The sequence below is a fragment of the Phalacrocorax aristotelis genome, chromosome 5 (assembly GCF_949628215.1).
Source record: "Phalacrocorax aristotelis chromosome 5, bGulAri2.1, whole genome shotgun sequence".
Classification (NCBI taxonomy): domain Eukaryota; kingdom Metazoa; phylum Chordata; class Aves; order Suliformes; family Phalacrocoracidae; genus Phalacrocorax; species Phalacrocorax aristotelis.
In genome coordinates this window covers 63,395,164-63,415,416 of record NC_134280.1, presented here as the reverse complement: position 1 = coordinate 63,415,416, position 20,253 = coordinate 63,395,164, and the positions used below count along the sequence as shown (strand labels likewise).

Genomic DNA, 20,253 nt, shown 5'->3' with positions numbered 1-20,253 from the left:
TGCCTTTGATTGAAGATTGAGTCTTCTGTTTTTAGTCTGATTTTAAATACAGAGCAGGGCGTGGTTATTAGTAGGTAGAAATGAGTCTTAGCATTATTTTGTGAGGTACAAAGGTGCCCTTCTTCCCACAGGTGCTTATGTGTGGCCCACCCTCAAGTTCAAACGAAGGTCTAAATTCCTTTGAAGTCTAAATGTCTTACCCACAGATACTTAGTGCCAAGGTGGGTCTATTGGAAAAATAAGCAACATCCTAACAGCCCTGTGGAAAACAAACAGGCTGGACTCGGAGTTTGGGGTGGGGAGAGGAGGGCTGGGATTGTGCGGGTCTTTGACAACTCATCGCTTCCTTGGGAGAAGTTCTCAACAGGCGTTCGGGTACAGACATAGTCTGGGGAACAGTTTCTATAGTAATGGCACATTTGCCAGCCCATCGCCTGGTTCAGGTAGCGGCAGGTGAGCACAGCATTTCCAGCAATTTCAGATGGTTTTACCCGACTCCATTCTACCGCAGCACAGCCTGAAGCTTGTCTGCATTCTTTTAATCTTTCTTAATAAACTCATTTTTAATGAGTGATGCATTTACCATCCCAAAGAGAAATTTCAGGAAGTAAGCTCAGTGCACACTTTTTATTAACCTTCCTCCTTTTGGAAAAGAGGGCTTCAAGTGTCCTGAAATCACACGTTATCAGTTCCCACTTCAAGTAACACAGCTATCTCTTCCACTTCAACAGTATCTCAAATACGCCCCTTCTTATCCTGAAGAAAATAGACACCTACTTAAGCTTTCCAGTGCCATGATCCAGCCAAGTACTTAAGCAAGTACACAAACTTCAAGCAGGCAAACAGTCCCACTGGCTCCTTTGAAATCATTCATCAAAGTACGTCTGTGTCTTCTCAGTACCTTGCTGGATCATCTCGCTAAAAATAAGTTAATAGTAATACTTGGCACAGTCACAGTGCTTCAAATGCTGAAACTACTGTCCAAATGGCAAGCAGTGAGAAACGCATATAAATATTACAAGCCTCATTTTGTAGATGAAGAAATTAAGGCATAGAAACCAGTGCCTCGCTATTCCCCAAACAGTGAGTGTCAGAGCTAGGACTCCCCTTCCCTGTTCCCTCACCCATATGCTCCATCCTTTGGGCAACCACGTGTCTCTCAACTGGAAGCACAGTCAGCATATGCAGCAGCTGCCTAGCAGTCTGCAGGTCCGAAAACAAACCTTAAAAATTCAGTTCCACCGATTGCTGCAGGCTGCAGTAAACAATATAGATGAAATACTATAATTAAAAAGTCATATCATTAAACTGTGATACATACCGGCACAGTATCATTCAAGAAGCAGTAGAAGGACCAGATCTCCTTGAAGATACATGGTCTCTACTTGTGTGATAACTGTGCTAATTATTAATTTCAAAGGCATTTCTGACATGCATATGCGACCAACTCTCACAAACTATGGACACCTGTCTAGAGCACTCTCTCCTTTATACCAAGAACCCATGACCCAACAGTTCGCCTCCTGAAGAAACCAATGCATTTATTGTATCTTCTTACCCTCTCATCTTTCTGAAATATGCCTGAATTAAAATTATTTCACAGTGGTCCCCTGTGTGAAACTGCCTTTCACATACATGCATAAACGCAAATCACATGGCCTTCTGATGGGAGGGTACAGGAACTTCCTAATGCATTTCTCTTCAAGGTTCAACACACTAAGAACATAACACCAGCTAAGTAACGCTGTTTAAAAATCTATCACAGCCACTTTCCATTACCTGCTTTATACAGAAAGCACTTAAACTCAAATTGGATATGCTTAAGTTTACAGAAGTACAGAGATACACACTGAACCTGTCAGTCCATCTCTCACTATTCATTATTAGCAGATCTTACTGAAGTACTAATTCTCTTCCAAAATCATCATTCAACAAGGCAGTAAATCCCATTTTAGCATACCCAATACTAGATCAAAACCCCAAATGAAAACACTGCAGCAGCAACATGCAAAGTATTTACCCAGTATAAACTTGACTGGTTCAAAATCTGGAGCACAGCTACCGCAGTACCTGTGTCCCCCTTGCAGTCAGCACACCCCCCCGATTCTATGCTCTGGGGAATGAATCGGAAACCCAGCTGACTTGGAGGAAGTCTGTATTAACAGGTAATATGGCAGAGCTCAGACCCAGTGTTACTGATTGTAGAACTGAGATTATGTTGTCTGTCTCCCAGCCTCCTTTCCCTTCCCCAGTTCCAGTGGGATTTAAGTGCTTGCAGGGCAACATCAAAATCACTCTCAAGTCACTTAACACAGCATCTCACTGCTTAGTTGCCACTGGAGAAGTCGCCCTCTTCAGCGGGGAGAAGCAAGAAGTCCCAGCTCAGAGCGGTCAGCGATGTACGAGCACCACGCATGCCATGAGTGACCCTTCATTCAGACTGCAATGCTCCCCAGCCCCAACCAACCAAAGGTAACAAGCGCTCTGCTTTTATGTTACTATAGCTCCAGATTACCACAGCCGTAAGTCAGGGCTGTGACCCATATTTTAATACCTCTTCTTCTCCCGGTTATGATGATTCAGTTGTGATTTGAACAGCATGCCATTCCAACCAAGCTGTGACAAATAAACACTACACTCTATAATGTAAAAATCAACTCTTGCACTGAGCTTGTAAAATCAAGGCAAAAATATGTAGAAGAAGCAGAAATTTCCCAAGTTTGTTTTTATTCAACTGCTGATGACACAACTTGCTATTCAAGTTCATATAGATGCATATAATGTAAATGAAAGAAGTCAGGAAGAAAAAGATCTTTCCTATTGCAATTTTAAATATCTTTGAATTTGAATGAAATAGAAATTCAGTGGGCTACTAACCTAACGATACCCCCACGCTGCACAGCAAGAAAAGCACTTAAACTGTGCTGAACTTAAGCACACAGACGAATCTTTAAAATTTCCACAGGAATGAAAGTGTGCACTTAAAATTAAGGCAAGAGTTTACTATTGCTTTTGCAAACAGGTGAACAAAATTTCAGACAGATCTATACATATATATATATATATATAAAATACATAAAATTACAAAATTACAAAGCTCTGCCCACAATGACTGCTGACAAACAAGCAATAAATAATTCAAAGCTTGAAATATTAACAGAAAAATACTATCTGGAGTACTTCTGTTTTTAAAAACAGATCCTGGAGAAGCAGTGAGAAACGTGGTGCTGATCTGTACACCGTGAATTAAGAAGTGATACTGAGATTTATCTCCTAGTAAGTCTAAATTCAGCACAGAATAAAATTACGGTGTAATTGGGGTGGGGGGTGGAGGAGGTGTAATTGCTGTAAGAAAGGAGAATTATAGCTACTCAGCTGCTAAGATTTCAAAGTGCTCCAAAATCATAGCTCCATTTCACCACATTTAATTTTTGTAAATATATTAAATTCAGTCAAGTCAGTAGATGAAAATAGTACAGTAGACTGTAACGTCCCAGACTTCGGCAAAATGTGATACGATCCCTTTTCAAAACCCTAAGGTTGGCTTGCCTGTGAGGACTATCTCACAGACGAACAGTGGCTAAAGGGCTATAAACAAATAGATTGCAGCAGCACAAGGGAGGTGCTAGTGGATTGCCACAGGGACTGCTATTAGGATCAGTTTTATTTAACATCTTTATTAATGAACTGGAAGAATGGGTAAACAGTACATTAATTAAATTCACAGATTCCAATACAGTGAGAGGTGTTAAAACATGACAGTGGGGAAAGAAATTATGCCAAAAGAGGTTAGAAACACTGAGAGAAGTAAGAAAACAGGACTCCTTCTGAAAGAAATGCAGGCTAATACATCTGAGAAGACTTTAAAAACATAAATAATAAGTGAAAGCAAGAAACCCAAAAGCCATTAAGCTAAAACAAAAGACCTAAGGGCAGCAGCTGACAGCAAATTATGAAAAGCTTGCAACACGAGTGGAGAAAAAGAAAAAATGATCTGGGATACACACATGGATGTATCACAAGACATCAAAAAAACACTGTGATGCACGTCTGGACTTTCTGCAGAAGCAATGAAACATACGGTCACCATACTGCACCAGTTAGCCAAGTATTTCTACTCAACCATACAGCACATTAGAGACATCCATGCAGAGTACCGGGGTTTGGTTCTTAGCCTCTTCTGAAGATTTCATTTAATTAAAAAATAAAAAAGCCACAAAAAACAACCAACAAAAACGCCAAACCAGACAAAATCACCAACAAGAACCCAAACAAAAAAAACACCCACAAACACACCACACCAACCAAAAAACAACACCCAGAAATATCAATTAAATAAAAAACAAACCTCACGAGAAATAAGAAAGCGCAAAAGAGAAAAACTTGAAAGGATTACAAAGATTGACTATGTAATTAAATGGACACAGGGTCTGAAAGATACAAGAATATAAACATCTCGAAAGGTACAAGAAACCTTTAGGCTCATCTCACCAAGTATGGTACAATATGGTTTGTTTTTGTTTGTTTGTTTGTTTTAACGAAATGCACACAGGAGGAATATAAGCAGAGTATTAGTTCCCATTTGTGACACCTATTACACTATGGAACAATCTCAAAAGGAATTAACTAAAACTCCTTCATTCACTAAGATTGCCCAAAACATTCAAAAATAAAGCACAGGAGATGATCCTGCGATGGCAAAATCTTTGGTCTTTTCCATCTCTAACTTCACTGATTCTGTAAGAGACAATAAGCAGAGAGACAACCCTCTGCAAAATTAAATCACTGGGAATCAACCGGAGAATGAAAATTAAATCACAGTAAAGTATTTTCTTCTTTGTAAGCATTAGCATTAATCACATGCAAAAGTAAAATATTAGTTAATTTGATTCTCTGTGCCTTCCAGACTCTGGTCGAAATGAATCAATGCAGGAAGAGTGATTTCTCAGATAACATGGGAAATGACAAGGAGGGAGGAAAAAAGAAGAAAGAAGGAAAAAAAACAGCAGGAATAGCTGGTGAAAATGAAATGACCAAAAGGGGACTAGAAAAAAAAACACGTTGGGGGGATATTTCTTCTGACTTCCTAATAAGAACAAGATATGTAAAATTTCACAGTGGTGGCTTTGAAACAACATAATCCAAAGACAGCTAGAATTGGAAACAAAATTACCTTGGACAGTACAAACTATTACTAATTTGCTTAAGTGACTGTTTTTACTAGTCTGCAACGCTCTGGAAAATGGCTTTACTACATGGGACCTTCAAACGGTTAGCCCTCTGTAGCACCTTGGGTTTGCTGCAGGGAGAGGGTGGCGATAACCCAGAACCCCAGCTCCTCCTCAACCAACACAATAATGAGCGGGCACAATGAATTTGCAAGGCATGATACATCTGGGGACCCCTTCTTAATTGCTGTTAAACAGGTTACTTGGCTGTGCAAAAGCGGCTCACTCAGCTATTCGTGTCAGGATCACGTCAGCGATAAGGCACCACACCGAAGGCATTACCTCTGCACTGCGTCAGGCGAGGGAGGGAGGTGTCACGCTGGCATTTAACTCTGTTCTTTAGGCCATGGAAGGTCAAACTGGACAAACCACAGCCTAATGAAGCAGTCTGCAGTTGGGGGCGAGGCAGCACAAAGCCTTTCAAATCAGCGGTTAAACGACGGCACAGAGCAGTAAGAGACCAGTTCTCAGCCTAGCCAGCAAGAACTCAGGTTTGGACTTCACTAGAAGTCAAGACTGGGCCAGTTTTGCAAAGGCTGGTAATTTAAGGTTGTGCACTAGAGAAATTGAGGCATGGACAGAAAAAAAACGGACATGAGCACTGTGAGAGGCAAGCACAGCAGCTGAGAGAAACCCCGCTGCCTCAGGGCCAGGGTTTTTTTCCAGACAGCAGCCTAAGTTCTTTAGTTCAGTGACAGACTTTATTGAGCTGGCAAAGAAATACATAATCAACATAACAAAAAGTAAAAAAAAAAATAGAACCAAAGGAACAGTATAGAAAAAAATAACTAGGGGTCTGGTTTGTTTCTTCTGATACGTTTTAAAAATAGATACTGTCCTCCTACAGGGAGGAAATACTGTATTTAATTAGAAGCATAAATCATTATGCTTTTATAGTTAGTAATATCTTCTATAATAAAACTAGATTAGTTTCTCACTACATATGCTGTTTATTGTTCAAATTTTACGATAAGTTCTAATAATGGAAGCATTACAGAACAGTTCAGTTTGGGTTTTCTTTGTTTATATTCCACAAACTCTTAGACTATTTTCTGTTATATATATACACACATCAGCAGAAATCTGTCTGGCTTTCTATCTACTGCAGAAGAATACACACTATTTTAAAAGATCCTCTGAATGTTATGGGGATAGATTTATCTTTAAAACTCTGTAAAAGAGTTTAAACTTAGGCCCCTATTTGTGATCAAAGCCTGAATTTTAATCCTCACATTTAAAGATGGGGCAAGTTCTCATTCAGAACACACCTACCAAGCAGTACTGCTGTGACAGGATCTGTCCTGCAGCTGCCAGTTAGCTCTCTATCAACATGGAGCCACAAATGTCACTAGCTTAAGCGATTTTCTATAGGACTGCAATTTTTTCCCTCTTTCTATTTTCCCCATCGTACAGCAACACAATCAAGATGTAAACAGAAAGAAAGCGCAGCAGACACATCACTGATTTCATTGCCATTTAAACCATCCCTAGCAGCTCTGTGCCTTGGACTGATGAGGAAAGCACATTAAGCACTTGCAACAGAACATCCAAGTAGACCTGTTTTGCAGCCTGATTAATAGAAACAACCTCTAAGGACTAATCACAAGTCGAGCCCTGTTTTGTAGATTAATAGAACAAAGGCACAAGAGAATAGGGAAGGTTGCAGGACTGGAATATAAATAAGAAAAGGTGTAGACTCTAGGTGGTTTGACTGCTAGTAATTATAAGCTAAAGGCACATCCTTATGGCAAGGTCTCGCTGTTCTGTGCTCCAGCGGCTCACTTCCAGATGGACGATCAGCCTCTGCATCTCTGAATATTTTCTGTATTTTGACTCCAAAATTTACGAAACAAAATCTTTCTTTGAAACAAAACATACTTTCGTCTCACACTTTAAGTATCACCTAAATTGCTGTTGATACTAGATGATTATAAAATTAGCAGGAGCTATACTTTTCACTTATACATACATGGATCAGCAAGCACAATATTGGCATATAATGAATGACTGTTACTCAAAACACTGCTGCCACTGCAATACGGTAGCAGGTGCTAAGACCCAGCAGAGATCCCACATACCCCATATGACCCCGCGAGGAGTGAGACTCCTGCCATGCCATCCTGGGCAGAGGATTTTCCTGGCCCTGAGCTGGAGTCCACCTCATGAGGAAAAGGTACTCAGCCAAAGAAAACTCCTACAAATAAATCCCTCTGAAATGAAATGGAAGATAACATACATTTTTTCATTACCTGGAGTTCTGCTGATGTTCAACACAATTAGGAGTTATGCATGTACAATGTGGAGCGTCTACACAAATACCGTAAGGAAAATGATGGAACTTTTTCATGCCTCTGAGGAAAACTACTTCTCTGTTTTCGAAAGTATTCCATTTGATTGGCTATAATCTTCAGGTTAGGCAACTGAAGACGTTCTTCCTTAAAATGGTATTTTCTAGGTTTCTCAACAAATACAAAACCTGTGTTATATTCACAAGCAGCAGTGGGAGACAAACTTACTCAGAACTTAAAAAAAAAAAACAAATTCAGATATCCACAAACCTGAGGATTACAGCATATTGGGGCATCCCATATTAAAAGGGGAAACACTTTAGGACTATAGCTTTCAGATTAGCAGTTAGTTTGCCTTTCTCCTCCATTTTCCTGCAATAGAGGACATGGAAATGTCCCAAGCAGTCCAGATGGAACACTAAGAGAGGTGTTAAAGAGAACACCTTTCTTGCAGTCCTTTTTTATTACATTCCTGGTTTTGGAAACAAGATGCATTAAAATCTGTGCCAGGAAAAAGAGACTGAAAGATTCATCCTTCCTTCTTACATAAAGCTTTCTTTACCTAAAATTTAAGCTGATACACAATCCCTAAGTATATTCTCAGGGTACAAACTTGTAAACCTTACTCAAGAGGGCAATACAGCTAGCAGCTGCAAACATCAGCTTTTGCCAGTAAGATACACTAATTCACATGCGAACAGAAATAACCTGGATTTTTTTTTAAGAACCTGACCACACAACTTTTTGTCAGTCTTACCCATCCAACACATGCTGCTGAAGCATCAAAACAGAAGGTGAGAGCTCTCCAGAAGCAGAGGACAGACAAGCTGGCAGATCTGCAGATACAATACTCAAGTACTCACAAAATAAATACGATGACACGTGTCAGATTATTTCAAATCACCATGAGCTCATTTTCTAGAAGGCATTATTTCCTTTGTCAAACTAGCCACAGGCACAGGGTTTCCAAGCACGACATGCATGTCAGTATGTAAGGCAAACAGTGAAGCACATATTAAAGGACACTCTGTTTAGCATTTATCTAAAACGCTGAAGAGGAGGAACACAGAATGGACTTACTAGGTGGTAACTTGCATAATTTTCTCCGAGGTATACTGTGCACACAGGCCCTAAAATGATATCATTGTCTGTGCAAAATTATCTGCAAGGCATCGCAGCTTGTGAGGCCTTCTGTACTTAAGGGTGTATGCAACTCAGTCACATCTATGAAGGCAGGATGATAAGCTGTTGACATCTTGCTTGTAAACCACTGCTTAAGCCTTCTCTCCGTGCACGTATACAAACATAGCTCTCAGCCATATTAAGATTTTGATCTTTAACTAGTAGAGTCAGAAATGTCAGCAAGCCTTATACTTCAGGATACACGCAAACCATAATATACACTAGCACCTAAACATTTTAGAGGTGGTTATAAATACCTGGCGGTCTTCATTGATTTTCAACTGAATCCATGAATGTTGACCAATTCTGCAGTAAGGTGCCAGATATATTCTACTGAACAGATTCTCATGAGAATCTGATGAATGTAGCTGTCACTCTTGACCTTTATGTCTATGCTCTGATTCACGACCACTGTTCTCTTATTTGAAGTTCTTGTGCAATTTTTGCTTTATTTCATAGCCTCTGTGAATTACTTTAAGCATTTCATACACATGTCAGGGTAAAGTTAGCATTCTGATCAATATCTATTAGATAAATATGACCCAAATCATCTTGAAAACAGTCATGAGAAATCTTATCCTTCACTGGGAGCTAACAAAATTTAGTCACTTGCTACTTGACTTACTTCTTGTATTAAATCCAAATGCAGTTTTTCAAACTTAATTTCTCTTCCATTTCTGTTGCATTTTATCACCATCACATCAGGTGAGCTTTATCATCAGCTATCAGCTCTACCTGAAGCCGTGTCAATTCTTCCAAGTCTTTTCCTGTTTGTCCTAAATAAAAGAACTATGAAACAAACCACCTGCAGACTGCACCTGTTTCACATTCCTGACAGGGCACAGGACAAGACCCACCTACACCCCTGTCACCCCCCACCCCAATCTCATTCATTTCACTGCATCTTGTAAAGACACTTGAGGATGTCATAAAATATTTTCGATTGGAAGGGACCTTTAGAGGCCACCTAGTCCAACCCCCCTGCAGTGAGCAAGGACATCTTCAATGAGATCGGGTTGCTCAGAGCCCCGTCCAACCTGACCTTGAATGTTTCCAGGGATGGGGCATCTACCACCTCTCTGGGCAACCTGTTCCAGTGTTTCAACACTCTCGGAGTAAAAAATTTTTTCTTATATTTGGTCCAAATCTACTCTCCTTTCGTTTAAAAACATCACCCCTTGTCCTATCACAACATGCCTTGCTAAAGAGATTGCCCTCATCCTTCCTGTAGGCCCTGTTCGAGTACTGAATGGCCACAATAAGGTCTCCCCAGAGCCTTTTTTTCTCCGAGCTGAACAACCCCAACTCTCTCAGCCTGTCCCCACAGGAGAGGTGCTCCAGCCCTCAGATCATTTTTGTGGCCTCCTCTGGACTCGCTCCAACAGCTCCATGTCCTTCCTGTGCTCAGGGCTCCAGAGCTGGACACAGTGCTGCAGGGGGTCTCACCAGGGCAGAGCAGAGGGGCAGAATCACCTCCCTTGACCTGCTGCCCATGCTTCTTCTCATGAAGCCCAGGATACAGTTGGCATTCTGGGCTGCGAGCGCACATTGTTGCCTCACGTCCAGCTTTTCATTCACTGGTACCCCCAAGCCCTTTTCTGCAGGGCTGCTCTCACTCTCTTCTTCCCCAGCCTGTATTGATACCAGGGGGTTGCTCCAGCCAAGGGTCAGGACCTTGCATTTGGCCTTGTTGAACCTCATGAGGTCCTCACAGGCCCACCTCTCCAGCTTGTCTAGATGAAATCCCATCCTTCTGGTGTGTCAACGCACTGCCTAGCTTGGTGTCACCTGCAAACTTGCTGTTTTTCCAATTACAACTTACTTCAGCAAAGCTCTTAATATGTGTATCTGTATTTAAGCGATAGTTATATACTTAATCAAAACTTATTACTAATCTCACTGAGTCAGTGAAACTACCCATGTCCCAAACTTGTCACATTTGGGGGGGGGGGGGGGGGAAGAAAAGGGGGGGAAGCGGGGGTGGGGAACGGGGAAGACAGCTAGCTTTTAAAAGTAAACAGAACAACTTTTTACTTAGAAGTGAATCTGATATCAAAGAGACTGAAGAAAAACCAGTGACCCTTCCAACAAGCCAAAAAATGTAAACAAACCGCTGCAATTCTAGGCCAAGGGGAATACATTCTTCGATCCTAAAATGAGAGACTTGAAGGACAAATGCCAAGAAAAATGAAACAGAAGTCTGCACCTTTAAACACAGCCACGCTACAGTGGTGGTGTGTTTGTTTAACACACAGACAGAAGACTTCAGTCTTTGCCAATACTTTTCTCAGTTGCTGATTTCTACTGCATAAACGCCGGAATTCCTGAAAAACTGGTACAACACCAACAGTCTTGGCCAGTCTCCCCTGGTTTCCTCACTGCTAAAGAGCAATGAAGAACTTTATTGCTGAGTAGTCCAATTTCTATTCCTCCCTTTTGTAGGCACAAGCTAATTGCCAGCTAAGACTATGAAAATAAAAGAAATGAGATCCATTCCAACCCATGAGTATATCTGAATCCTATCATGTGAGTTGCCAATTGGTTTTCCAGTCCTCACGCTCAATATCTGCTGTTAATTTGCTTGCTATTTCAAGAACTTGAAGACTGTCAGCAAAATCCATGATGCATTACAAAACTTATAATTGAAAAGAAAAAAAAAAATCATCTGATGCTTTTCTGACAGGATAAACAAAGTCTGAAAACACTGATCAGAAGGGAGACGTACTAACTTAAGCGCTATTTGTATTAATATGATTGCAAAGGAAGCAGCGAAAGAAACAGTTACAGAAATAGGTTCAAACTTACGCAAAACCATTTGATGAAACGCCCAAATTTTCCACTGGGCTAAGAAGAGAAGAAAAAAATTGCACAAAACATTATTTTTAAAGGAGATAACTGTACCTGTCTATACTTTCTTAAGGCTGCATTGTCTATGCCAATTAAAATTTTGCTTCTGAAAAAGAGTTAAGGCACTTCCTCTAGAGTTACTAAAAAAATCAAATGAAAGCCTTGGCTTTGCAGAGGTGAGCGATAGCGATCCGTTTGTTCTTGACCTCTGGATCACCCTACAGATCAAATTCTTGGACATAAGAAAAACCTACTAGTATTCATTAAAAGCAACTGGGAGGCCAGCTTTGTGCTTCTGTTCTTGAGACCTGAACAAGCTACAACTTGACAAATGTGCAGGATATTGCTGAACAATGCTGCTGTTCCTGTCAGAAGGGAAGAGCTTTATTCCGGGCTTCATTCAGGATGAATTGATTTTCATCACAATGATGCAAATCACAGATTTCAGTCATTATTTAAATAATCAATTATAATCTTTTATGTTTGTGCTTTCCAGTTATTTCCAAAAAGTTGATTGCATTAACCATTAAAATGCATTGGTTTATATTGAATTAGCTTTTATATTAAACATTTTCTTCCCCAAAAAAGGTTCATCTATCTATAGTTATGTAGAGAAATATATTATGTTGACCATCTTGAGTCTTCAGTTTTAGTTTTCATTCTGCTAAATATGGGTGGAATTTGCCCATATATTTTAACAGCTAGAAATACTGGAAATGATCGCTTTATTAGATTAAATTATACTTATGGCTTGTGATATTTTTTGTGGAATTTTTACGGAGAACAGAATTTTAAACCCATAAATAAGCCCACTGCCTCATTGTTCATCAAACGAACTACCATAAATTTCTATACACACAAAATAAAGGTTATCAGAATACTTTTTCATTTCAGCTATCTTTGTCTTTCTAACAAACCAAAAAAGCTACCTGTAGAGCTGAGCAGCAGAACAAAATAAAACAGAGAAACATATTCTCCCTGAACAATTATTTCTGTCAAAACGTGGTTTAAACAAATTCTGGCTCCAGCTAACTGCAGTTCTCTGGTGGTTTGAATGCTTTTAAAGCTTCATTAGAAAACAGACATTGCTAGAATACTTGTATTCAAACATCTATAACATTATAGTAAATTCAGTCCTTAGCACGGATGAACAGTTTCAAATATAATTTTAAAAACACACGCATTTTAAAATAACGTTTGAATTTAAATAAAACTTATATGTATTCACTTATACATATTCAGCGCCTAAAGCTGCAGTAGAGAGAGACTGTCTGTCTTTACACGTTTACAGATGCATCAGTATGAGTTATGGTTACACATATTTTACAAAGGGAGTTTCAAGATTTAAAAATTCATCTATCCATTACTGTTTGCATTTTTTGTCCTGGTTGGGAAGTAGCCTCAACCTCAAGTTTCCAAAGGAGAAAATGTTTCCATTGGAATCTTTAAGAGTTTTGACTGCATGAACTATCAATTATTTTCCCACCAAACAAGCCAGGTTCATAGGGCAAAGTCAAAAGGAAGAGAAAGGAGGGAAATGTTTTTGTGTTATCTATAGACCAAATGGAAAATCTTCAGCCATTTTGCTCCTTCGAGGTACATCAAAGAATCCTATTTAAGGTGTGAAAATGTCAGTTACATTCTCTACCTCTGAAAACGAGCAGAACTCTGAGCGTGATTCATGTCCCACCCTTGCTCTTTTCTCTTTTAGGGGCTGATAACTCTGTTTTCAACTCCCCTCCAGCTAACGCCATTTAATACTCTCAGAACCATCAGGCTAAATTCAAATTTTCTGCTCCTTAGAGGCTGTTGATATGCACCACCGCACGTTCCAATTGCAAATACACACGAATGCTCCCGTGTATTGTAAGTTATTTTCTACATACAAATTCTACTAAATTGTAAGTTAGGAGGCACTACTTGAATTCTCTTAGGTCTTTAGAAAGCTTTCAGATGTACCCTGAGTAATAACATGTAATGAATATGGACTGATATTTCTTTTCTGTAGTTACACTGAGTTGGCAATTTACATTTTCTAAATAGATAGATGACTTATAGCCAGTTTTCCCAGTCTTCTGGCAATTACTTCTTAGAAACCCCTGACAGGCTGGAACCTCCAGAATCACAGCTGTTATTCTTGGTTTGATCCCTCTTTTTAAATTAAAACCAATAGCTTTATCAGCAAATGAGAATTTTTTTTTTCCCTCTGGAAATACTTACAAAAATGCACATAAATTGAACATGCCAACTTATCTCATTTTAAGGTTGGAGCATCTTCTGGGTTAATGACCAGTGTTCCACTTCTGTGACAGAACTAATTGGGGGAAGGAGGCCATAAATACATACAAAACTCCCACAAACTCTCTTCCTTTGGGGTAATCTGAAGATTTATAGTAGTAGAGTGAGATGTGATTGGAGGGGAAGGAGAAAAAAAGTAAGAAGTGCTAACAGGCTTGTCTGATCGTTCTGTCTCAGTTGCCAGGCACAGAACAGATTTGGAACAGATTTTTCCAGTATCTGATGTGACTTTTCCTTCCTCTCAAAGACCAACTACAATGCAGGAAAGTAGCTGAATTTTCACATGGTGGGGTCGGGGGGAAGAGAAAAGACTATTCTACAAACACAGACTAGCTGGTTTAAAAAGCTGTACTCAAAACAATAGTCTCAACTCCGCATCATCAGCTGCCCCAAACATGCTTTGACAACAGTTTTTCACAGTTGAACGCAAATGAAACCTCCTTCAAGAGAGAAGTCTGCACTTTGTTGGAACTCAGCATGCTTTTCCAGCAATCTAGCTTTATTTCCCGTTGATCACTAATGGGAAAAATCCAGTTATCAGTGGATAACTGATGGAGTGGGAGGAATAATTAACATTTGTCTTCTATGACTAGGTCAGAACAGGTGTGCCATTCACTTGTTATGGTTAAAACAACTCATTTCCGTGATGTGGCATCCCTTAATACTTCAGAACAAACGTTCTGAATCCATGTATATCTGCAAAATGAGAGAACTTCTAAATGCAGCCAGAGACAAAAGGGTGACAGATTGCCATTATGGATTCGGGAAGCAAAGGAGCGGGGCGGGGGCGAAGAAGATCACTACATTTTGCCAGTACATATAAATGTAAATGTAAAGCTCTCTCTTCCCCAGAGATACTTTTCCCCAGACTTGGATGGGGAAAAGGATCTCCTCCAGATCTCTCCAGCATCTCTGTAGTAAGCGGAGTTCAGATAAATCTGCACCAAATAAATCTGAAAAGATGTCTAAGTTTCGTAATCATTGGATGCCTGCAGAACACAAGCCCCGAGTCTGAGACATACATATGAAAGATATTGAACACAATCTTAATCTGAGCAGCTAACCTTCCAGCTCACACAGCTGCTCACCTTGCAGCAAGTCTCAAATGCACCTCATACTACCCAAGGCCTTTCTGTGCCATTTTCTTCTGTGACTTATGTGCTGCTATACAGAAAATATTACTTTCAAATATCTTTAAGACATGATTCCTAACCTGAATTAAGATCATCTCTCCCAATTAGCTGATACTGCAGGACTTAGAGTTGGTTTTTTTGGTGGTGGTTTTTTTTTTTTTCAAGCTAAGCGATGTCAGTCTGATTTTAACTACTAGCTAAAGGCTATGACTTTTAAATTAAAAAATTAATACCCTAAGTCAAGAATGTGAGGTACAGAGCTACAGCACTGTTATCTAGCCAGCACTGGCCAAAGCATCAACACGTGCGTTGTATGAATCACCAAGGCCTGCGGGCCAAGTGAGCAGTCCAAGAGATGAGATGAAGGGGGAAATTTCTAATGTCTGTGTACGTTTGCCCCATTCTTTGGCTCAGCCCCTGCCATTCCCGCTTCCTCTCCTACTTTCACCTTCAAAGCAAGCTTGACTTCAGACAGATAAGCGTATAATAAACCCTTCTTATAGGTGTGCATAAATTAACATCTAAGTACTTCAGCTGACAATTGAGAATGCCAGTTAGTGTAACGATTACCACCATCACCAAAGTTCAGGTTTCTGGTACAGCCTCAAAGGACTGTGGCGGCTGTTAGCATAAGGACTTAAAACAAGTGTCACCCAAGACTCCACAGAGAGGTATCAGGCATCACAACTAAACAACATGTAGAGAAGAAAACAAGGAAGAGTCTCCTTAGTACAAAACTGGACAGCAATTTTTCCTGCATATGCTTGGCACAGGGGTGAAATGAAATCAAAACTGGCTTGAAATTTGATTTTCACAACTTTACAAGCAAAAGAAAACAATGCCTAGAAGTGATCAGAAATAACACTTAAAGCGCCTGCTGCCTTGAACCTTGTGCTGTGTGGGTGTTAAACACAACCAACGCTAATCTATTAGCACAGCAGACAAGTACCTAAACAGCATACAGTATAATGGAGCTTCCTTCTCTAATACACACTAAGATACCACTGCAGTTAACCCACAAGCACAGAGTGGATATCGAGTCCACAATTTTTAAAGTGCATTCAGCAGGCAGAACAGAAACAATTATAAAATTCTTTTTCTCTTATTTCACACACCGGGCTAAATATAGCCTATTTATCCACAAAAAATGTGGCGCAATTGTTTCAGAGTGGTTTACAGCTAAGTTCGATACTGTTTTGCAGGGCAATGCAACAAAGCAGCTTCATGCATTTTCAGCAGGAATGATTCCTGCTGTGGTTCAAGTAATAAACAGCAAAGAAAGTTTAAATTGAGACTTACCATGGGGCACCGTATATTCGGAATCCTTTAACTGTTATCTCTGAATCTTGTAAGTAAATACTATTTGTCAGGAGGGACTGAACATTGTCAAAGTCCTCTGGTTTCAATTTGGACACAGAGGGAAAGCGGTAGTAATCTTGTTTAACAAGGTCTGCCATGAATTCCTTATCAAATGTCAGTTCATGATTCCCAGCAATCACTATTTTATATTCATATGGTAGGTTTCCTGAAATAACAAAAAAGAGGACTTAATTAGCACGTTTTCCTCCCACACCAGCATTGCCGGCACAATAAGTAGACAGCTAGCAGTGACAGAATGAAAAACCCAAGATCTGTGTGCATCTCCATGTTGATCTGAAGTTATTAACGCTGCTTCTCTTCCATTGAATGAAACTGTGTTAAAATGTAAAGTAATACAAAAGTCACATAAAGCAATGTTATAATAAAAAGCATTAAACGAAACAAGCTGGTAGGCACCAAACCAGCTCCAAAGGTGGCATTAACCACTACTGCTCCCTTGCTCTCAGCTGATGGCACAGTGATTTAGATTAGCCTAAGATGTGACTCTGAGTCCTACCACATCATTCATGGGACTGGGCCAGAGTCAGCAGTCCTGAGTCCTAATCCACAGGCGTGACCTGCAGTAAGATACCTCGGGGGTCTGAGTGGGAAGGTAGAGCAGGGACTGCAGAATGTCTCACAAGTATGTCGCAAGGGTACCAGGCGTGGGGTACTGAATTAGGCTGCTGGTGCTGTTGGTTTTTATTATGCCATTATTTGGATGAATTCGTATGGAACCCAAAACATTTAAGAAGTGACATTTACTCCCAGACCTACCTAGCCTGTTCTCCAAAGCGCCAATTAACTTGCAATGGACTTAAACTTTTTTTTAATCAGTATTATCATTAGTTGTATTAGTATTCACTTTATGGTAGTATCTCATTTCTGTAAGCAGTGCACATGTAGAAGAAACCATGAAACTCAAGCAAATAAGACATAAGGTAGGAAAAAGGAAATGTGGTTAATTCATTTACCATGAGGGTCAGAGATAAAGACTACAGGCTTGATCACCTGAAGTCAGGGCAATTATTTCCATTGTTTGCAATGAGGCATGGATCAGGCCCACAGACCAGATTTTTGGAGTTCAGAGACAGATTTTTCAAGCACTTGATACCAACAACCAGTGACAGACCTACCAAATAAAAATACTAGGTGCTGAGCTCCCTTAAAAATATGGTCCCACACTATGGTGTCTTCACAGAGGTTAGGTTCTTTTACAAAATCTGTCCCACTGTGACTTGCCAAAAATCACACATAAGTTTGCATCAAAGCTAAAACCAGACTCACACGTCCCTTCTACTACCTTCACCATACACCTGATATCCTAGTCTTATACCAAATCATTCATTTTGGAGTATATTCCTAATAATAATTTAGAAAAGGTTGGGTTTGGTTTTGTTTTTTCCCATAAAGGCAGCAAAATGTAAGTGGACATCTACATATCCACCTCCCAGTTCTGGTACTCCCAACATCTGCCTCAAGGAACACAGAATCAGATAGCATGTATTTCTCATGAATACAGTTCTCCTAAATAGATGCAGCTCTGCTAGTTTAAAACTAATTTTTCAACTTTGAAAACTGTTTGGGTTTGTGGTTTTTTTGAAAAGTATCTTTCAAAGTAACACTGTAAGTATTTACAAGATGATTAACTTTACCCTAAATAAGACTTAAGGGGAATCAGTCAAAATCCTCTGCTTTTCAATATTTACAGCAGGGAAACAGGAATTACACAAGATATGTATATAAACATCATCTTTGCAAAGCTAGTTAATTCTGGATAGAGAAACAAAAGTCTATAAATCCCCCCCAAAAAAACAGGCAGACATCTTCATAGACACCTCACATCTGAGCAAAATGCAGATCATGCATATTCATAACTCTCTGCAGTGCTGCATTAGATTAAAAGCTGGGGGAGATGCAATAAATGCTCCTCTACAGTTTATGCCTCACTCTCTTCCCTCCCCTTCCCCATCTATGCTACATACTGCTCTGCAATTAATTTTTATTTAAAAACTCGATGTGGCAGGTACCTACAATTCCTGCTTCCCATGACTCCTGGGCACAAGGTAGAATTGCTATTTTCTCCTCTCCGGAAACATAAAAGATACCAGTGGCATGAAATTTGATACACTTGTCATAACTATCATTCCCCCAAAACAAGCTGGATGTGATTAAATTCCAAGAAGTAGGGTGGTGAAGATTTCTGCCAAGTTATCAACATTTGCCAGTTTTCGCAGAGAAAGCTTCTCATCTTACTGGATAAATGTTCAGGTTTTACACTTTCTCCCATGTATTTTGATAGATTTTAGTATCAGCACATTTTGCTGCTATTATGTTCAATTCAGTGTGGAACATTTTGCTTGAAGTCAATGTGTTTTTTTTCTTGACACTTTGAAAAAGAGGGCTTAATTTGAAGAAACACAGGACACAAAAAGCCAAACCAATGGTGGCATCAGTGATAATTAAAACATACAAATCTAACATTGTACATGTTATATAAGCACCTGAAATCAGTAGGGAAAACCAAATAGTATGACTAAGGAGAGGCTCTACTTGGTCAGTTCTTGAGAGCCAGGAAGGCACCGGGGAGCCGAGGGCCCCTGGGAGAGAACAGCCTCTCCTCGGTGCCACTGAGGAGCTCAGGACACGGCCCTGCCAATGAAACCCAAGGACCAGCATCTTGGGGATGAGGTGAAACAGGCCCTGGAGGAGGAACCCCACAGGGACCATAGTTTGCCAACATCTACCTGTAAGCTGTAGCTCCGCGGTACTGCACACCCACAGCCTGCGAGCCGGGGAGCAGCCAGTGCTGGCTGTGGCTGTCAGGGCTGCAGACCCAGGTCCCCCATCCAGCAGTGAGACGAGATGTGTGTCACTCCATATTTGTACATACTTTAATATTTACCATAGAATGGACACCAAGGTCCCCGACCTTGTAACGAGCCACATTTTGCTTTCCTTTTCTGGAGCTGGCTCTGTAAGTAGCAAGAAGCAACACCGCTCATCAACATGCAAACACATCAAAAGCCAGGCCCAAGCAAAGGGGAGCACAGCATGAGGACATCTCATCCATTTCTCTCCTCTTCCCTGAGGAAAGACGGCACAGCACTAATCACAGTAATAAATTACCTGCAATCACATTAGCTATTTATTCATTGCCTTCAGGTCTTCCCTTTCCGAATGGCCCTGTGGCAGTACGCAGCATTCATTCTCTCTGATACAATTTATGAAATATTTTGGCGTGTTTTCTTTTGCCAGTCCTGCCCTTTGTCCATAATCTGCTGACCTTCTGCATATATACATCTGTGCTGTCCATAGAGACGCACAATACACAGGTTGAAAGGCATTTCCTCATTATCCTTCACTAAGTTTTTGTCAGCTACATTTGGCCTTTATTACCCTAATTTCCTAACTTAAATTTTCCATCATGCACCAGTAATAGTATTCATTCTAGTTTATACTGTGATTCTGGAAAACAGACAGAAGTATCACTTTTCAAACAAGGAAAAGAGTTTGATCTCTTTGCTGGGATGCGCACTTCAGAAACCCCAATTATCACCTCCCAGGGTAATAACTGAGTTTAAATTAAAAATACTTAAATATTTAACAGGTGAGATCAAAAGGCTAAAGTTACAGCTACTAAAAATGATTAGGGCACCGAGTCTGCAAAGTAGAATCTCTTATACTGGACTATTTGAAATCCTATATATTTGTGTGTATACACACACAGGGTGTGAATTCTAGATGTGTTTATATTATTTTGGCTAAGATGTTTTTCAGCACCTGCTGTCAACAGCAGAAGCAAGGGTACAATGTAACCATTGATCAAGAAAACAAACACTGTAGTTAGACAGGTTGTTGGAAGACAAAAGGTCAGTATCACTCTCTTGCTCAAATAAAAGTAAAGATAGTTAACTG

The 20,253-nt window shown here is 40.1% G+C and overlaps 1 protein-coding gene across 1 annotated transcript in view; it reads right to left on the bottom strand.

Moving 5' to 3' along the window:
* The window catches only part of MPPED2 (metallophosphoesterase domain containing 2), a 103,112-nt gene that overhangs the window by 31,667 nt on the left and 51,192 nt on the right, over positions 1–20,253 (bottom strand). The window contains 1 exon segment of the mRNA XM_075094924.1: positions 16,276–16,501. Within this exon segment, the coding sequence (XP_074951025.1) occupies positions 16,276–16,501 (226 nt within the window).